This window comes from Brachyhypopomus gauderio, chromosome 11 (assembly GCF_052324685.1).
Source record: "Brachyhypopomus gauderio isolate BG-103 chromosome 11, BGAUD_0.2, whole genome shotgun sequence".
Taxonomy (NCBI): Eukaryota; Metazoa; Chordata; class Actinopteri; order Gymnotiformes; family Hypopomidae; genus Brachyhypopomus; species Brachyhypopomus gauderio.
In genome coordinates, this window is record NC_135221.1 from 14,243,952 (window position 1) to 14,264,666 (window position 20,715).

At 41.4% G+C, this 20,715-nt stretch overlaps 2 protein-coding genes across 2 annotated transcripts in view; one reads left to right on the forward strand and one right to left on the reverse strand.

Moving 5' to 3' along the window:
* Window positions 1–20,715, forward strand: part of nav2b (neuron navigator 2b) — an 86,491-nt gene that overhangs the window by 3,825 nt on the left and 61,951 nt on the right. The window contains exons 3-8 of the mRNA XM_077022199.1: window positions 1,656–1,773; window positions 2,190–2,242; window positions 8,562–8,634; window positions 9,498–9,735; window positions 10,107–10,160; window positions 10,590–10,735. Coding sequence (XP_076878314.1) covers window positions 1,656–1,773; window positions 2,190–2,242; window positions 8,562–8,634; window positions 9,498–9,735; window positions 10,107–10,160; window positions 10,590–10,735 — 682 coding nt within the window. The remainder of the gene's footprint in view (window positions 1–1,655; window positions 1,774–2,189; window positions 2,243–8,561; window positions 8,635–9,497; window positions 9,736–10,106; window positions 10,161–10,589; window positions 10,736–20,715) is intronic.
* On the reverse strand, window positions 3,097–7,072 carry LOC143527171 (uncharacterized). The gene is made up of 6 exons (XM_077022198.1): window positions 6,872–7,072; window positions 5,613–5,737; window positions 4,813–5,034; window positions 4,512–4,659; window positions 4,310–4,416; window positions 3,097–3,812 (listed from the first exon to the last, which is right to left on the reverse strand). The coding sequence occupies exons 1-6, from the start codon at window positions 6,909–6,911 to the stop codon at window positions 3,504–3,506; spliced, it is 951 nt and encodes a 316-aa protein (XP_076878313.1). The 5' UTR covers window positions 6,912–7,072; the 3' UTR covers window positions 3,097–3,503.

Here is a 20,715-nt window from a genome sequence, read left to right on the forward strand (position 1 = left end):
CCACTACTTGAACAGAGTTCAGAGTAACGTCTTTTATATATGATGTGCTGCCCCCCAGTGCTGGCAGTCTGCCACTGCATTGCAGTTGGAATACTTCAATAAGCTTGAGGTAGTACTGTCAACGCAGTGGTCAGATGCAGATTTATCTGTCCGTTGATACTGGGCAAAAGGAAAATGAGGGTAAAAGTGAATTATGGGAAGAATTTGGGTAGCCACAATTATGCAGTTTCAGACAATTTAGCTTATTTAAAATGAAAGTACTATACTATAGATTCTATGTGAAGTCAGAATTGTTAGTGCTAATTACTGGATTTCTTTTTTTTTTAATAGATTTCTTTTTAACAGTTAGAGTTCTGGTTAGAGTATGGGTTAGACTTGGGGTTAGAGTTAGGCTTGGAGGAGTCTGGACCCACTTATTTCCAGGTTTAGGGTTTGACTTAGAGTTAGAGTTGTGCTTACAGTTAGGCTTGGAGGAGTCTGGACCCTTATTTCCAGGGGTCAAACCATTCCTTTTGTCTCTAGGTTTCTGTTTTTGTTTTTCAATTTTGTTAACATTTTGTGACTCCAAAAGTTTTGCTTTATTATTGTTTATGTACATTATTCAGTCTGAGTTAGTGAAATAGATCAGAGCTGTTGGTGAGTGGGTACAGTGTCTGGCTTAGGGGAGAGGTTTGTTGGTCTGGTTTAGGGTGTAGATGTGAGAGGTTTGTTGGTCTGGTTTAGGGTGTAGATGTGAGTGGTTTGTGGGTCGGGGTTAGGGTATAGATGTGAGAGGTTTGAGGGTCTGGGTTATGGTGTAGATGTGAGAGGTTTGAGGGTCTGGGTTAGGGTCTAGATGTGAAAGGTTTGTGGGTCTGGGTTATGATGTAGATGTGAGAGGTTTGAGGGTCTGGGTTATGGTGTAGATGTGAGAGGTTTGAGGGTCTGGGTTAGGGTATAGATGTGAGAGGTTTGAGGGTCTGGGTTATGGTGTAGATGTGAGAGGTTTGAGGGTCTGGGTTATGGTGTAGATGTGAGAGGTTTGAGGGTCTGGGTTAGGGAGTAGATGTGAGAGGTTTGAGGGTCTGGGTTAGGGTGTAGATGTGAGAGGTTTGTGGGTCTGGGTTAGGGTGTAGATGTGAGAGGTTTGTGGGTCTGGGTTAGGGTGTAGATGTGAGAGGTTTGAGGGTCTGGGTTATGGTATAGATGTGAGAGGTTTGTGGGTCTGGGTTAGGGTACAGATGTGAGAGGTTTGGGGGTCTGGGTTAGGGTGTAGATGTGAGAGGTTTGAGGGTCTGGGTTATGGTGTAGATGTGAGAGGTTTGTGGGTCTGGGTTAGGGAGTAGATGTGAGAGGTTTGAGGGTCTGGGTTAGGGAGTAGATGTGAGAGGTTTGTGGGTCTGGGTTAGGGTATAGATGTGAAAGGTTTGTGGGTCTCGGTTAGGGTATAGATGTGAGTGGTTTGTGGGTCTGGGTTAGGGTATAAATGTGAGTGGTTTGTGGGTCTGGGTTAGGGTATAAATGTGAGTGGTTTGTGGGTCTCCGTGTGGGGGACTCTGCTCCTCTGATCCACACACTCCCAACCCCAGGCATTCTTGCCTGGCTCTGACGGCAGGCCTGTTTGGCTTAGGAGTGAACAAAGTGGGTCTTTCTTTCCCTCTTTTTCGGATGAACAGATTTACACAGACTGGGCCAACCACTACCTGTCAATGTCAGGCCATAAGCGCTTGGTGAAGGACCTTCAACAGGATGTGGCTGATGGCGTTCTGCTGGCTGAGATCATCCAGGTTGTAGGTAAAGATCCCCCACAAGGGTTGTGCTTGAACTTGGGAGTATATGATGATATGTCAGGTGTCAGGCATCACCTGGTGTATCCTGGGCATTTGTTCTTATTAGTTGAAACATTTAGCCAATATTTACAGTCATTGTTATTATAGCTACGTACTTGAAGAATAAGTCAGCCTAGTACAGTCAGACGTCCTCCCACTGCACCAAATCTTAGAACAGCATTTCCATAAACTGTATATTTTAGTCCATGATTAAATGATGGAGGGGATGAGGGGATTTATCTGGTAGGAAATTTTGGAAGAACCGCAATTAGCCAATGAAATTTGCTTCACAATTGAGGTTGGTCACATGTTTGAGCTGAAATGGAAATGTAAGTCGTTTGTTATAGTTTTTGATTTTTTTATTTTTGTGCCTCTTTCAAGCTAATGAGAAGATTGCTGATATCATCGATTACCCCCACAGCCATTCTGAAATGGTAAGCTTTGTTTGAATGGAGGCAATGCTGCACATTTAGCCCTAGGACGTTGTAAACGACAGGCCAGTTAAACACTCTCTAGAACCCCTCCAGACACTGGGATTAAGCATGAATGGTGCCAGGTTTCCTGGTGGGACAGAGCAGACTGTAATATTAGGAGCTTTCTGGGGCCAATGAGCTTTAGCAGCTTCAAAACTCTGGTTCTAAAACTGTGGTACACAGGCAGAGTGCTCCAGTCAGAAATACTTACCTGCTAATGGAGGGAGTGAGGGGTCATAATGTCACACAGTCACAATAGAATCAGAGTGCAGTAGTGATGGAAATAAAACCTGTGCCATGATCCAGGAGTCCATCTGCCAAATAGAGCAGTTTGACTGTAAAATACAGTATGTTACTCTAGGTTGTATTTTGCTCCTGCACTGCAAAAACAGCACTACTTGAAATAAGCTAAATATTCCTAAATATGACAATTTATTCTTGTTTTGAGAAAAAAAATCTGCCAATGGGGTAAGCAAAAGTTGCTTGTCTAGAATTCTTAAAACTAGCAAATGAATCTAACTTGTGTATTTTTAAATTAAAGAAAATTGTGCTTCTTACAAGCAAAAATTGCTTTTCTTAAGAAATATTTTTTTAAAATGAGTGTGACAAAATCTTGATTAAGCTGATTTCAAGATTTTCTATGCTTAATTTAAGAAAATGTGACTCATAACAAGAGTTTTGTAGAAAATCTTTCCTGAAATAAATTATGCTTTCTTGATGTCTTGCTGATTTAAAGAATTATTTGCTTACTTTAGGATTTTACACCTTAATTTAAATTATTCATGTAACAAAAAAAGCTTACTACAGGACAAGTTTTCTTAAAACTAATTGTTTTTTTCAAGACAAACAAGACAATTTGTTTTATTTTAAAATCAAGGCACTAGAAGCATTCTTGATTTTTGCATTTTTATTAACACAGCAATAGGTCAGCAATTGTATTTTGACAGTCTTTATATGTCCATCCAAACAGCACGCCTAACATTACCTAAATTTTTAGCCGGGTACTGTGTAGCATTGCCACTAAGTGCTTAATCCAGATACTCAAATGGGGAATACTAACTACTAAGATCAAAAATACATTTCCCTGCAGCATAAAAACCAATATTCTAACATATGGTTTCCATTATCTCAGAAGAACATCTTTAAAGATCTCAGAAACAAACATGTGTTGAACCACTTTTCTGAAAAAAACAAACACAGGGAAGTAGACTCTAAGAGAGACTCACTCAATGAATGACTTCCACTCACCAAGCGCCTTCTTGTAAGAGGGGGTTGAATCACTGTCATGGATGGAATCTTTGAGTATTTCAGTTTGCAAGATAGACAGCAACGTGGAAATGTACTTTGGGTATGTGAGGTGTAGGGCATAGTAATATGCCATGAGGTAGAGCAGTCCCTCATAAAGATACTTTCGGTCAAAGGTGGTCACTGGTGTGGTTCCAACAGCAATCATGCAGTTGCCTTCAGAGACGAGCAGAACTGGGCAAGCCAGGGGTCGCCGACGAAGGTAGCCTTCATGGTCTTCTGAAGTCTACATGCCAGAAAAGAATGAGGATGATTAGAGCAGAACCTCAACAAACACACACCCAACTAAAACACCTAATAGTCAAATGATAATAGTAAAAACTGTAACTATATATTAAGCAGATTGTGTGAATGTACATTACAAGTACCAGACGTACTACAGCAATTTTAAATAAAAAGGTACAGAAACAAGCCCTTAATGATATGGGGGAAAATATCCTTGTGATTTTTCTGCATATTATGTGATTGTGATTTAATCTTAGGTGCCAAGAACTTCACGTACATCACAAAGACACAGCTGAATCTACCATCATTGGAGAACTTGGAGCCACATTACAGCCTAAAATTGACTCATTATTCTTTGTAGGTTTTATTAACCTCAGGATATCATAGACCTGAACCTTAAGAATATTTAGAGCATCTCCACTCAGTAAATTTCATAAAGTGAAAGCATGATTAAGTGCAAAGTAAACAATAATTGCACATATAATATTGCATTCTCACCTTTAGGACATAGAAAAAAGCCTCACAGATGCTCAGCTTCTTAGGTGGTAGTGTGCTGGAAGGGAAGAGCAGTGGAAGGGCTCTGAACACAGCTGTTGCATCTTCCACTGGTTTGACAAAAGACAAATAAAACGATCAATCACAGCGAATAATGCAATATACAAAACATAAACTTAGACAAATCAAGGTACTGTAGAATTACCTCCATCCAAAGTTTTTGGAGGCTTCATTACTTTCTTCATGACACCATAGAACTGCACCTTTGAGTAGAAGATTTCCCATCTATCCTTCATCTCAGATATGTATCTGGAATTGGATGGTTGAATAATCCTCTGCAGCTCATCCAGGACCTGAAAAATACAGACAGAAAAGACTGGCTCTATATCTGGTCTTGACAATAACCACTTAAACACGAGGGCTATAGTATTTAAAGAATTGGAAAATTATATAAAAGTTTCCCTAAAGGAATGCTGGGATGGCTAAAAGAAGTGAGTACTGCTTACATGGTCCAGTTCTCTGAAACAAGGGTATGCCTCTAGAACCCTCACTGGTCTGTCTTGCTCCTTTATTGCATCAGAGTTAATTAATTGTCTTCTACTCTCGTACTCCAGGTTAAGCAGTTGGGTTACAGCAGCTTTGTTTGGTTTCTTAGTCTTGTATATTTCTTGGAGTCTTGTAGTGTCTTTCCTGGGTTTTCGGACTGTCAAAGAAGTCAGCTGAACCAGCTAAGCACAGAGCAGATGTGTACAATTCATTTGCAGTGTCTATTAATAATATTCACCCCTTGGATGTTTTACCCATTTATTACTTTTCTAAATCAATCATGGTCAACAAAATTTGGCTTTTTGAAAGAGAAAAAGGTACAAAAAACCCTTTGTAAAGTGAAAACTAAATCCTACAAACCGATTAAATTAAAATATGTGATTGCATAATGTTGACAACCTTTAAAGTGGCTGACCAAATAACACACGTTACTACAGGGTAGAGTTGGACAGAAAGATTAAATACAGATATAGACAGTGTATTTACACAGGGCTAATTTCACATAAAATTGCATAAGCACTTTAGGTCTCTAGAGATGCAAGAATGTATAGCAAAAATATCAGTAAATTGTTGTAAAATTTAAAATGTGTGCATTTGATAAATTTGTAGGCCATTTGTTTAAAGCCAAAATGAAAGAAAACCACCAACAGCCCTTCTACTGGGTATCTGGTAAGTGTGTGTTGGTAAAATTAATTTTAACTGCATAAAAGAAACTGGTGTGTCCTCAGTTTTTTTCAATAAGCAATAAAGCAGAACTTACTTCTTCACATTTGTGCACTGCAAGCCATAGAGCTCGACGCCTCAGGAAATGTTCAGGACCAGGAAAGAGATCTTTGATGTCATCTCGGGACAGTGAAGACAGCAGGTCTTCTCCAACATTTGCTTCTGCAATAGAAGTTTCCAATTATCACTAGATTACATAATCCATAATTCGTGTTATAAATAGGTACAACATTGATGCATATCATTATCATTTTAAATTGTCTGGACACTGTAACGAACAATGTGCTCTCAGAGAACGCAGCTGACGTCACGCCTGAAAGACCGCCAACGAACCCTAGCCGAGTGGAAGCGGACGTGTGCGTGTATTGATGGGACTCCTTTAAAGCCATTTTTTAAAGTGCATTTTTCCTTTAAAATTGTTTAATTCAATCAAGTCTAACATAAAAAACAAGGTTATTTCTCAATTATTTGTCTATATGCTACTACTGCTTAATTTCTGTATGTTTTTTTTTATATGGAGTTATGAGAGTTATGAGTCTCTCTCTCGCTCACTCTATGTGTGTGAAAATACGGAGTTTTTGTTTTTATAATCTAATAACAGTCTCACACTATGACTGATTCCCTGTACTGATGCGAAGGTGAATGTGCAGATTAATATATAAAACGACTCCGATAGCCGCGTATCGATTAATTTAATTAATTTCACCGAGCTGTTCAAGAACCGGATCTTTTGGAAACGACTCATCACTATTATGTACTGGAAGAGGTTTTTCGGGCATAAAGCACGTTATACAACAGCCGTACACATTAACATTACCTAAAATTAACAGCCTCCAAACATTACCTTTCAGGGGTGGGTTTCCCGAAACGTTCGTAGCGCCAAGTACTTCGTAACCTCGTATGAAACGTATGAGGTTAAGAAGTACTTAGCACTACGAACGTTTCGGGAAACCCACCCCTGACCTGCTCTAAATAGAATTTCAACTAGATACACAACCGCTTAGCGCCATTAGATCACGACAGATATTGGATAGTCCTGCCCTGTCCGGGACCATGCTAATATGGCCAAACCTGGTGGAAACTTTTAAAGACGAATTTTGAAAATGCCACAATTTTAATTGCCATTAAATCATGACGTTTTGCACACTACTGTTGAAAGAATTCACAGAGACTGAAACTGAGAACGGCACAGGAATGCTTTAATAACTCCCTGCATCAAGATGTGCCTAGCCTAGCATGCTAGCGACATAACACAAAATAGATTAACACTAAACAAAGAAAAAAACTGTTACATACCTTTCAGAGTGGAAATTGTTATTTCGTCCAGTTTCTCCATAACTTGCCTTCAATTCTTCACTAGTTGTACCATGAAATCACATCCAAACTTGAACCTCAGTAGCACTAACCCTACAGTCTAACCGTCGTCTTTAACCGTCGGCGCGAAAGTTGTAACGATACCATCTCCAGGAGTGTGGGGGAGGGGATGGAGATAGTTTAGTTCACGTTTTATTTATAAGCATATATATATATATATATATATATATATATATATATATATATATATATATATATATATATATATATATATATATATATATATATAAATATATATATATAATATAATTTTTTTTTTAAATAAACGAGTGAATGTGTACTATTATTTATTCCAGCTTTTGTAAGGCGACTTATGATAAACCGTATACCTCTTAATAGACTAATCCAGGTTTTCTTAGGTTCATGGGTAAATGAGTTCACAGACCAGCAAAGCAAAATGATTTGGCGCTGTGTTATATGCTTCGTTTTTGTGGGTCTGACCCTCAAATCCTACTCAGTCATATTAGTTCTGCACATAGCCATAGTCCAGATTTCCATGTAGTTTGTGGTATAGATGGATGTGTCAAAGAGTATCGTGTTTACAACATGAAGAATAACTCATTAATTGTGAGTGCTGTTAATTATAGTGGTTTTCCTGTATTTGGGCTTGTGTGAAATATTTATGTGATAAATTCATCATTACATTGTTTTGAATTACAACAGTATAATACCATTTGCTATGACAGATTACATGTCATGTAAAATTGAGATTCCAAACATGGCACAAGCAACAGAACTGATTATAGATTTGATATGACCTATGCTGTCATATCAATATATTATAAATATCTCATCTGATATATTATAAAAGGTACTCTGTTTTACATGGATGGATTGGATCATTAGATGGTGGTTTTGGACAGTTTTACAGCAATTTAAAAATTTTTTATTGTGGCCATTTGTAGCAAGAGACTGACATTCGAACGCTGTAGTTGGTACATGATTATTATGGTGAAGATTTGCTAAAGGTGTTCATCTGTTTGACCTGGCCTAAAGTGAACGCTATGAGTTGTGCTGTATGTTATGTCTTTCAAATGGGGCTTGCTTAACTGTGTTTTATGTTTACCAACTGCTTTGAGTCTTGCAGCTTTTGTTCATGTAAGACCACATGTTGTATGAAACATTATGACAGCCATTATTTCAAACTTGAGTCATTAAGTACATTTCTTAAAATGAGAATTTGTTTAAGTGGCCTTATTCTTTAAATAAGAAGAATAATCTTATTCTTATTCTAGAATTTCAACCAAACCATAGTCATACCCTGTAATTGGTAAATAAAGCTCAAGATGAGCTGAAATATCTTATTTAGAAAAAGTTAGACAAATGTTCTTAGAATGAGCTTAATTTTCTTGTACAAAACTTGCTTGTTAAGAATATTTTTTCTTTTTAGACAAAAATAAGAAATAAAGTCCATAAACAAGGGTTTTTTACTTTCTTAAAAATCGTTTTTTGCAGTGTGGGGCTTTGGGGCTGGGTAACTGTTACAGTAAAACATCTGCTGGATGACTATGTGTATGTGTGTGTGTGTGTGTGTGTGTGTGTGTGTGTGTGTGTGTGTGTGTGGTGTGTGTGTGTGTGTGTGTGTGTGTGTGGGTGGGTGTGTGTGTTACAGATTGAAAACATAGATGCCTGTCTCGGCTTTCTGGCAGCAAAAGGGGTCAATATAAAAGGACTTTGTGCTGAGGGTAAGTGTACAAATGAGTGTGTATGTGTGTGTGTGTGTGTGTGTGTGTGTGTGTGTGTGTGTGTGTGTGTGTGTAAAGGTGGGAGGTTGTACATTTTGAGAACAAAAACGTCCCTGCTATCCAGAGACAACAAGGGTAAATCCAGAGACAACACGGGTAACCTTGTAAAGACCTGAAAAATGGCCCTAACTATACAGAGTTGCATGTTGCATTTTTTTAACTGAAAGGACACAATGTTTCTTCTGGGGTACTGAATCTGAACTTATGTGTTGTGCTTTCACTTCTTCAGCATCATGGAACTGTCTTGTGACATGGAACTACTCAGAATGTTGTTCACCTGTCTTCTGTCCTTTCATTTGGCTTTGTTAACATACATCTTCCTGTTATGTTTATTGACATTTTCTCCTGTTGTAATCCTCCTGGGAAACCTGGTTTTCGTGTTTCTCGTCAGGCTTAAGTTTTGCTAAGCCTTGTTGTGTTTGTCGCTACTTCAATCTGGTGCTAGTCACTCAGTTAGCCAACATCGCAGCTCTGTAATGGTAAAGGTTTTGGTCAGCTCAGCATGTCTCCCACGTCATTAGCCTTTGGATTAGGATTAGATCATTCTTATCAAACCAAGGTTATGTGTGTGATGTATATGTCATCTCACATCCTTAACGAGATTTAAAAGTGTGTGTGTGTGTGTGTGTGTGTGTGTGTGTGTGTGTGTGTGTGTGTGTGTGTGTGTGTGTGTAGCCCTCACTACAGGTCTCCTCACTCACATGTATTCCTTGGTAAAGTCTGGTAAACACTGTTAGCAGAGGAGCGTGTAGGACTGCAGCACTCCCTGACTGCACTCTCTCCTGCTGTTTATTTCCTCCCAGAGATCCGCAGTGGCAATCTGAAAGCTATTCTGGGCCTGTTCTTCAGCCTGTCTCGCTATAAACAACAACAACAACAACAACAACAACAGGCTGCAGTGAAGCAGTCCAACCATAAGACCACTGCCCCGCCCACTGCCCTGCCTGCTGGGCCTACCCCGCGGGCCTCCTCCTGTCCTCTCCACAACCCCCAGCAGCACGTGAGCAGTGGGCCCAGGATATCGGCTGACGTGCAGTCCAGGTGTGCGAATGGACAGATGTCCCTGCTGTATTTCACATTCTCAGTTTGATGTGAACTTTGTGTTTGTGAAGGCTGACTTGTTTCAGCAGAGTGACCTGATGCAGTGACACAGACACAGCTACCCAGCTTGTGTGTGTTATAGGGCACGCACACACACACTAGAGTACTAGTGCTCTTCATCCTTCACACTTCTTTTTTGCTATATTCCTCTTTCTCACATTTCCCTCTATCCCTCCGTCTCTGTCTCATGAGCTCTTTCAAATAGACTCTAATGCCTGCTGTGTGTCCTTCTGCTGATCACACCTGCTTTTCTTCTCCTTCTGCCTCATTCTTCTGTACGTGTGTCTCTGCTCTGCTGCCCCCTCATCAAGATGCTCTCCCCACAGCACAGGTCTCCAGAACAAGGCTCAGAACAAGACTACTAGGTCAGCTTCAATATCTCCACCTTTGACAGACAATGACTGCCTTCCTTCGTTTGTGTGTGTGTGTGTGTGTGTGTGTGTGTGTGTGTGTGTGTGTGTGTGTAAAAAAGCAAGAAACTGTGGATATAGTTTAGGGTTCCTCATGACAAAGATGTTTTAACAGTGAAGTATTAGACATTTACACCCTCTAGTGGTGATGTAATGTAAATACATTGAGGGCTAGAGAAGCATGTTATATGACCGATTTGTTCTTGTTTAAACAGGGCAACTTAGAGCAACAGCAAAATTAATATAATTAGGAAAGTAGTAAAAAGGGATTTGTCATTTAGCTACACTGTGAGGACATGCTGTAATGCATATGAATGTAGAGTAGCTCCAGGTATGATATTATATCTCTGAAAATGAGTGGATGCTAATCTCTCTCTCTATCAGGCTACCAGGCCTCTCAGTTCGAGCAGTAGGAGCAGGTGCTGAGAACAGGAAGTCCCAGAGGTCAGACAGCAACAGCAGACGCAGTCAGAGCTTCAACCACTGGGATAAACCCCGAACCCCAGCAGAATCCTGCTCTCATTGTTCAGGTACATCAGAAACCAGCACAGAAACCTGCCGCTTTCCTCCCCGGGGTGGGATATCTAGAACCACACACACCACAATCTCAGAGTGCTGCCCTAGATGGGATATCTAGAACCACACACACCACAATCTCAGAGTGCTGCCCTAGATGAGATATCTAGAACCACACACATCACAATGTCAGAGTGCTGTCCTAAATGGGGTTATCTAAAACCACATGCATCTCTGGGTTTTGTTTTTTTTCCCAAGCTACAGCACAGATTGTGTGAATGAGTAATAATTGTATACAGACTGGGGAACAGTGTTAGAATATTTTGGGTAGGTGTTTATGTGTGTGTGCGTGTGTGTGTGTGTGTGTTTATGTGCGTCTGTGCGTGTGTGTGTGTGTGTGTGTGTGTGTGTGTGTGTGTGAGAGAGAGAGAGAGAGAGTAGCTAGAGTGAACAGCTGTATACAATGAGCAGATAATTTATCAATAATGACTAAACTGTCAACACAGGTGCAATTAGTGCTGTGTTCACTGATGGTGTATATGTAGGGGACACCTGTCTCCTCTGTGTTCACTGATGCTGTATATGTAGGGGTCACCTGTCTCCTCTGATGGTGTGTATATGTAGGGGTCACCTGTCTCCTCTGTGTTCACTGATGCTGTATATGTAGGGGTCACCTGTCTCCTCTGATGGTGTATATGTAGGGGACACCTGTCTCCTCTGATGGTGTATATGTAGGGGTCACCTGTCTCCTCTGTGTTCACTGATGCTGTATATGTAGGGGTCACCTGTCTCCTCTGATGATGTATATGTAGGGGACACCTGTCTCCTCTGATGGTGTATATGTAGGGGACACCTGTCTCCTCTGATGGTGTATATGTAGGGGTCACCTGTCTCCTCTGATGGTGTATATGTAGGGGACATCTGTCTCCTCTGATGGTGTATATGTAGGGGACACCTGTCTCCTCTGATGGTGTATATGTAGGGGTCACCTGTCTCCTCTGATGGTGTATATGTAGGGGTCACCTGTCTCCTCTGATGGTGTATATGTAGGGGACACCTGTCTCCTCTGATGGTGTATATGTAGGGGTCACCTGTCTCCTCTGATGGTGTATATGTAGGGGACACCTGTCTCCTCTAATGGTGTATATGTAGGGGTCACCTGTCTCCTCTGTGTTCACTGATGGTGTATATGTAAGGGACACCTGTCTCCTCTGATGGTGTATATGTAGGGGTCACCTGTCTCCTCTGATGGTGTATATGTAGGGGTCACCTGTCTACTCTGTGTTCACTGATGCTGTATATGTAGGGGACACCTGTCTCCTCTGATGGTGTATATGTAGGGGACACCTGTCTCCTCTGATGGTGTATATGTAGGGGACACCTGTCTCCTCTGTGTTCACTGATGCTGTATATGTAGGGGACACCTGTCTCCTCTGTGTTCACTGATGGTGTATATGTAGGGGACACCTGTCTCCTCTGATGGTGTATATGTAGGGGACACCTATCTCCTCTGATGGTGTATATGTAGGGGACACCTGTCTCCTCTGTGTTCACTGATGCTGTATATGTAGGGGTCACCTGTCTCCTCTGATGGTGTATATGTAGGGGTCACCTGTCTCCTCTGTGTTTGTTGGTTGTGGTCACCTATGCTGCTCACTTGTACCTGGTCAGCTTTCCTCTTCTGCAGCCTGGAGGTGTTGATCTGTGTGCCAGAAGTGTGTGGATGGCAGATGCCAGCCAGGCGGTATGTGTGGCCACGCAGGCTGAGAACTCTGCTCCTCAGTCGTGTGCAGAGTCATCTCATGTTGTGATGCTGTTTCGTTTCTTATTTTCAATGTACAGCAGTTTGGCTGTCATGGCCATCTGTGCCTGTGTACATGAACCTAGTAGCTGAACCCAGATGACGTGTGTGTGTGTGTGTGTGTGTGTGTGTGTGTGTGTGTGTGTGTGTGTGTGTGTGTGTGTGTGTGTATGTGTGTGTGTAGCTGGGTGGGTTTCACAGTCCTTTGATTGATTTTTAAAAAGAGAGGAAGAGAGGAGGGAGAGAGAGAGAGAGAAAGGCAGAGAGAGAGGGAGAGAGAGAGTCCTACAGAGGGAGAGGAGGGAGAGAAATAGGGAGTCAGAGTTACAAAAAAAACTTTATTAACCAATTACAATTACACACAGACAAATTTGCATAAAGCAATCACTGAAAACCACAACCTCATTTTTCACAGTCCACAAAATGCTGAAAACCCTACATATTTTCACAAGTAGTCAAATCATTGTTAGAAGAATAAAAATGTAAATATATCAGTCTTTTGAACACTGTTACAGTGCTGATGTACAGTGTCAGTTTGGGCCTGAACCAAACGCTATGCCATGTACCATTCTACCACAAGCCCAGTGAAGCCCCATTCGGAAGCCTACATTCGGAAACTGCTAATTGGCTGAGCTGGCAAATATCAATCTTACTAGTTTGGGCCGCTTTCATTTATTCAAATTTTCTCCATGTATCAGACCCATTCTGGCCCACACAACTACCGTCAGAAATATCTCCTACCTCCTTCTGTTCCCACATACTTCACCTCTTCAGGAAGAGCTCAGCAATAGGAATTCATTCAAACTAAAAGTATTTTTGCATTTGGTTACTCTCTGATGATTTGCTCTTCATCTGCTTGAATTTATTTGTCTTGTTGGACTTCAAGTACAAATCATCTCTTTACGAGCAACGTGAAAACTATAAGAAAGAAAAACATACAAAGAAAGATGGAAGTAATACAAATACACATACCATGGGGTGCAGTATGTTTTAATTATCTCGAGGCATGAACAACTTCCCTTAGGTTTTGTTCTTATGCTTCTTTGTTTTATGGTGAATTTTACAAAAAAAAGGATCTTCTTTTCGGAAGCGAAATGACAAAAAAATGGGATCACTGGTCTCCCATGCCGCTGTGACACAACATCCTCATTCTTAAAGAAACAGTCACAAATAACGCAGCGGTGCACTAAATGAATGGTCATTTACACACACACACACACACACACACACAGAGGTGGGCAGTAACGAAGTACATTTACTTAAGTAATGTACTTAAGTACAGTTCTTGAGTATTTGTACTTTACTTAAGTTGATTTTTTTTTTAATACTTATGACTTTCACTTCACTACAGTTGAATAACAAATACAGTACTTATCTATGGAGTGATTTTTGTTTCAATAGTTCCACAAAAGCAAAAGTAAATCCAAGAGCAGAAAGTATATGTTATGAATGCAAAGCAGAAAAAAATATATCAAAAGTATATATTTTTTATATAATTGGTTATTTGAAACTTATTTTCGTTTGCATTTTGACAAGTTTTTGGTTCCATTGTTTTTGTTTTTTTGGATTTTCCCAGTAAGGTCTTTTGCTTCTGGAATCTCTCTTTGCTTCTGCTTCGTTTTTTGCTTCTGACTTTTGGAACACATTTCACGTGTGGGAGGGACTTAGATGAAGGCGTTCCTCTGCCATCTCCATTGGTCACTGATTCCGGACTGACACGGAGCTCTGAAACCGCCTCTGGGACCAAGCCACGCCCACCCCACCAGCTTCCCAGCGTTTTCAAACATGGCGGAACGTGGTGGTTCTGTTTCACAGTAGCATGTAAACTAAGTTTTACCATAAAAGTTTATACAAAGGTTATAATTAATTGGTAAATGGTCTGTAGATATTGCAAATGTACGCTGTATAATAACTACATTAAGCATGGCAGTTAATATTTAGCACACTTCACCAGCGCGAGCTTTTTAAAAATTTAGTGAACTGGATGCAGGCATGAAAATCTGTCACCTTGCGGCGAAATTCGCCGTTTTGAAGTTTTCATATTTTGCGGTAAAACAAACTCTTATGAAAAATAGGTAGATAGTAAAATAAGAAACAAGATTTTTTTGTAGTTCTAAATGATGAACCCTGGTATTTTTTACACTCATTTTTGCCGCTGATGTTATTTATTGGTTCATTAAGATGTAATGGTTTTGACTGAGCCATCTGGAATGGCGAAAGCGGCTCGCGTTTACGGATCTGGCTCCATATATTGACAAGACAGGTCAATATTTTTCAGCGCGACATTACCGTGAGAGAAGTCAACAGGGAAGAGCGTGTTTAAAGCTAGCCTTTAAATTATTTTTAATTTAATCGCTGCTGTAGCTTCTGTCACCGTTTTGCTACATTCACAATAGCGACTAGTTACTCGCTCCTCCTGGATCATTCGCTAGCGTCCCCGCGGGTCTAAAGTGAGAAGGAAACTAATCCGCACTCTGCGTTTCAATGGACTACTCTTCTTACTCCCACCCCTCCAAGTTAAAATCTTTTTGTTTTTATCTCTGAGTCGGACAGTGTCTGAATGTCATGTCTGACACGTATTATGTTTAGTATCTCTATGTTCAATGGTTCAATGAATATTGTTCACTTCTTAATAAAATATGGACAGCACAAGATGCATGTGATGTGTGTTTGTGTGTGGTACCTGCAGAACACTGAAAAACTGTGAGTGAACAAAGCTGGTTGTATATAGGGTGGCCACTTTTCAGTATTGCTTTAATTTTGGTATTTGGCTTTAATTTTGGTATTTTTTACTATTATGGATTTTACAATATTTGGCATCACCTCTCGTACACCAGCTGCCCCCCACCCCCCGTCCGTCGCCATACCAGATATTGCAAATACTCATATTTCTTCCACACATCAATGTTCTCTCCATCCAGTTCACTAAAATTTTAAAAAGCTCGTGCTGGTGAGCATGCTTAATGTAGTTATTATACAATGTACATTTGCAATATCTACAGACAATTTAGCAATTAATTATAACCTTTGTATAAACTTTTATGGTAAAACTTAGTTTACATGCTACTGTGAAACAGAACCACCGCGTTCTGCCATGTTTGAAAACGCTGGGAAGCTGGTGGGGTGGGCGTGGCTTGGTCCCAGAGGCGGTCTCAGAGCTCTGTGTCAGTCCGGAATCAGTGACCAATGGAGATGGCAGAGGAACGCCTTCATCTAAGACCCTCCCACACGTGAAATGTGTTCCAAAAGTCAGAAGCAAAAAACGAAGCAGAAGCAAAGAGAGATTCCAGAAGCAAAAGACCTTACTGGGAAAATCCAAAAAAACAAAAACAATGGAACCAAAAACTTGTCAAAATGCAAACGAAAATAAGTTTCAAATAACCAATTATATAAAAAATATATACTTTTGATATATTTTTTTCTGTTTTGCATTCATAACATATACTTTCTGCTCTTGGATTTACTTTTGCTTTTGTGGAACTATTGAAACAAAAATCACACCATACCTTATCACTCCACTACATTTCTGTCCAGCTCTCGTTACTCGTTACTTCCACACACAACTCTCCTCCCCTCCCCCGATAGTATTTTCACAGGTGACAGCCTATCAGCAAACAAGGATGTGTCTGTGAGGTGTAAAATCAAGTGTCGCTAGTCGTTCTTTTCCTAAATAACAAGCAACATGAACGGAGACGGCGGTGATGGAGCATGCCAGGGTTACCAACTTTTCAAGATCGCTTGGAGTGAGATTTGAACCTGGACTTGGTGGCGAGTGTAAATTGTTGATCGGGTGGGGGGGAGTGGTGAACGTTACCGGGGCGGTGAAAAATGGACACAAATTAAGTATTATATCGCGATCGCCGGTGGTTGATAGATATAGATCAGAGGTAAATAAACTAGATTTTTTTTTCGGCGTGAGATATCGGAAGTGTGGCGCAAGAGCGTGTGAAAATGGTCAAATGCGTGTGTCTCACGCTGGTGTAACCCCACCCTTGCGTCTGTCACTATAAGACAGTGTTGAGTATCACCTAAGAACCAAGGGTTGGCTTCACATGTAGGTTCAATGAGGAGACTGCTGTGAGTTACCTGCCTAATTACTGAATTAGGCCTGTAAGGTCCACCACAAATACCATACATACGCAATAGACTGATAACCTGAGATAAATGTATTGAATTAATAAAGGCATTCGCAACACAATGAAAATTAAATTAAAAATCAAATTAAGAATGAGTACTGGACAAAAAAGTAAATAAATAAACAAAACAGAATTACCACATCACTTGTATTATCTACCCAATGTTAAATTTGCAATACACAGATATTTGTATAATGACAATGTTCGGATCCTATTTGGCCAATTAAATGTATTTTTTCTTGAAACAAAAAAATGTCTGAGATCTCAGGTATATAAAAAATGAAATAAAATAGTCCCTTTAGTTAAAAAAAAATCACCTGGGGTACCCAAATTCCTACCGCCCTTTTCCACTGTGAATGTCCGAGATGGGTATTGCAATGGAGAAGAATATGAAGATGTGGATTGACTCTTCCCTCCCAACGGCGAGTGGCAACGGCGAAGATGCAGATTGAAGGAAGCAGAAAATGGCGGAAGAACCGGGAACCCAATCAAAGGACTCTAAAAAAAACCCAGCCTAAAGCCGTACAAACAATACCATTTACATATGCACAAGCAGACGAGTCGCTGCTTCACAACATCCACTTTACTTAACGTATAACTCTTAATGTCCGCTATAACTCTATACATTGAACATGGATTCATTTAACATTTCAAAAATAAAATCTCTCCCTTCGCACATGGCTCTTACATTAACTTCTCGGACCGTGACAGTGCAAAGCGCTATTTCAAGGTCTCTATACACTTAGAACTTAGCCACATGAAATTTAAACATAAATAAATTGATAACCCACACTGAAGAATTAACAAAGCACAGGCTTCAGTCACACTCCATCATTCCTAGATTTTTTTCTCGACTGGTTTTAATGAGAATGCTCATAACGAGAGTAATGAAACCAATTCTAATTCTCTCTTTAGTGTGTAGCACCTTGCTAGCGAGTTAACTTGCTAATATAGCCTATCGTTACTCACCGAGAAATCTGTAGCTCAAAAAAAAAAATATCCAAAATCCTACGCTGTCCTATTTGGTCACAGATCGATCACCTTCTCTTGGGTCAGCGTCTGATAAATCGCCGAATTCCTAGGTGTGACGAATTCTCAGAACTATTATAAAATTATATTGAACTTTTCTTGCGTTCAGCAACTGCATCCACAATGCGCTGACAGAAGGAAAAGAAAGAAAAAACTCACAGACGTCTATCATCCCTATCAATTCGCGCGCTGAATGCCCACGTGACAACCTACAAATCTAAATTAAAGTAGACATTAATATGTACTGCTGGCATCTCTACTCAAATGATTCCCTTTTTTTTCTAAAAATAATGAATTTATATTTAAAGGGCCATGGTCTTTTAAACTACGTAAAGCAATAAAAAAAAATAAAGCAGAAATAACCTGGGGCTCAGAAAATCCAGGTTACACCCTCCCCCTCTTACTGCATGAGGCCCTGCATGCACACTAAACCCTACAAGAGACTTCCTGGGGGGTACTAGACACTGGACCAATGAGATCTTGCAGACTCTCAAAAAATGAACTAAGGGCAAGGATCAAGGGTTTCCCCAGTTCATCATAGGTGAACTTATGTGGAACACGTCTTTCTCTGCTAGAACGCCTGGGCCCGGGGATGTGCTGTTCTTGAATGACACTTGTGTCCTCTTCAGGTCCTCGAGGGACAAGGTCATGGTCATGCTGCTGATCAGAGGGGACTGCCTCACTTCCCTTATGACCCAGTGTACTGCTTCCACTCCTGTCCCCTTCTGGTGTGTCACACTCGGGAATGTCTACAATGACATACTCCCCGGATTGGGCAAAAGGTGACTCAATCAGTTCGGTGGATTGTTCAGGACTTAACTGTTCAGATGTAAATGAGTGTGGGGCGTTAAAGTTAGGGACATTTGGTTTCAATGGGGTTGGAAATTGTTTCTTGGGTACATATGTTATTTCCTGAATAAAAGGGTCATGAAAAGTAATTTGCGTGGTTGCCTCAAAAATACAATCAACCTCCTCTTCATCTGTAAAATCCCCTTCTGAAACATCACATTCTGCCAAGTGTTTTTTTAGCTTATTCCTTCTCGAACCTACCCTCTTTGCTTTATTTGGCCCTGGCCCCTGCTCTGGAGTTTCCTCAACAGGCAGAAATCCACAGGGCAAAAGCAGGTCTCTGTGGAGAGTTCGATGCGGCCCACTGCCCTTCTCGGGCTTGACAACATACACAGGGCCACCATCGATTTGTTTCAGAACAACGTGAACTGATCGCTCCCACCTGTCGGCCAACTTATGCTTCCCGCGCACACTAACATTCCTCACCAGGACCCGGTCACCTTCGACTAACTCAGCAGCTCTGACTTTGACATCAAACCGCAGTTTATTCCTTTCCCCTGCTTTCTTTGAGTTTTCAGCCGCCAGAGAGTAGCTCTCATGGAGGTTTCGACGCAAATTCTGCACATATTCTGAATGTGTCTTATGGGTCTCGGTAGGAGGGCCAATGCCCAAGATGAGATCAACTGGAAGGGTCGGCTGCCTGCCGAACATCAACTCGTAAGGGGAGTACCCAGTTGTGTCATTCCTTGTGCAATTGTACGCATGTACAAGGGGTTTGACAAAATCCCTCCAATGTTGTTTGTTCTTTTCCTCCAAGGTTCCGAGCATGCTTAACAGGGTCCTATTAAAGCGCTCCACAGGGTTTCCTTGGGGATGATAGGGTGTAGTACGCACCTTCTCTGCCCCAATCAGCAAACACAGCTCTTTTATTGTGTGGGATTCAAAATCCCTTCCCTGGTCACTGTGAAGGCGACTAGGAAACCCATAGTGGACAAGGAAGTTTTCCCACAGGGCCTTAGCAACCGTCCTGGCCTTCTGGTCCTTAGTTGGCACTGCCACAGCAAACTTTGTGAAATGGTCAGTTATGACCAGAATGTTCCTCATATCATGGCTGTCAGGCTCAAGGGACAGGTAGTCCATGCAAACCAACTGTAATGGTAAGTTGTTTTAATGTTGACCATCGGTGCTGCTCTCTGCGGTTGAGCTTTCCTCCTGAAACATCTTTCACAGGTTTGGCACTTCTTGTCAATGGATTCCTTCATCCTTGGCCAATAAAATCTGGCTCTAGCCAGACTTAGCACACGCTCAGGTCCTAGATGACCAACTTCATCGTGTAGCCCATGAAGAGCTCTGTCTCTATATTGCGCCGGCAACACGAGCTGATAGACCACGTCTCCTCGATCAAGACACTTCCTATGGAGGATGCCATCCCTAAGTTCAAGCCTTTTCCATTCTCTAAGGAGCAACTTGACCTCGTGCGGCTCGGCGCTTACAGCTTTGAAGCTGGGCTTTTGTGCACCGCCCATTAAGGTGATGACCTTCTGAATTGATGGGTCCTCCCTCTGTGCCTTATACCAGCATTCCTTTGTCATGCCAGGCAGGGTTGTTTGGCCTTGGCCAGTAAACATTTCAGGCACAGACGAAGCATCTGTGGCAAGCGACTCTGCAAGAACAGGGAGCTGCAGTGAGATGACTGTATGACGTTGACAGAGGGCAGGAATTACATCTGTGGGGATCTCCCTTTTCTCCCCCTCTAAAATGCGCTTCGCCATGGCCTCAATCCTCTCCTTCTCCTGTAGGAAGTCCTCGTCATCTTGAGGTGGGGCCTGTGGACGTCGAGACAGACCATCTGCATCACTGTTACTATGTCCTGCTCGATACTTGATATTGAACCTGTATGTCGACAGGGCAGCCAACCAACGGTGTCCTGCCGCATCGAGCTTAGCAGAGGTAAGGACATAAGTGAGCGGATTATTATCTGTCAGGACAGTGAAATCAGTACCGTAGAGGTAATCATTAAACTTTTCACAGATTGCCCACTTTAGAGCCAGGTACTCTAGCTTGTGAGCTGGATAATTTCGCTCACTCTTTGACAAGCCTCTACTGGCATAGGCTATCACGCGGAGCTTTCCACCTTGCTCTTGATAAAGAGCAGCTCCCAGACCCTCACGGCAAGCATCCGTGTGCAGCACGTATGGAAGCTTGGGGTTGGCAAAGGCTAGGACCGGAGCAGATGTTA

Excerpts from the sequence above, each read along its gene's own strand:
- LOC143527171 (XM_077022198.1), bottom strand. The coding sequence starts at position 6,911 with ATGGAGAAACTGGACGAAATAACAATTTCCACTCTGAAAG. Across the intron at positions 4,417-4,511 it reads TCCAAAAACTTTGGATGGAG|TGGAAGATGCAACAGCTGTG; the intron begins GTAATTCTACAG and ends TTGTCAAACCAG. Across the intron at positions 3,813-4,309 it reads CTTTTTTCTATGTCCTAAAG|ACTTCAGAAGACCATGAAGG; the intron begins GTGAGAATGCAA and ends TCTGGCATGTAG.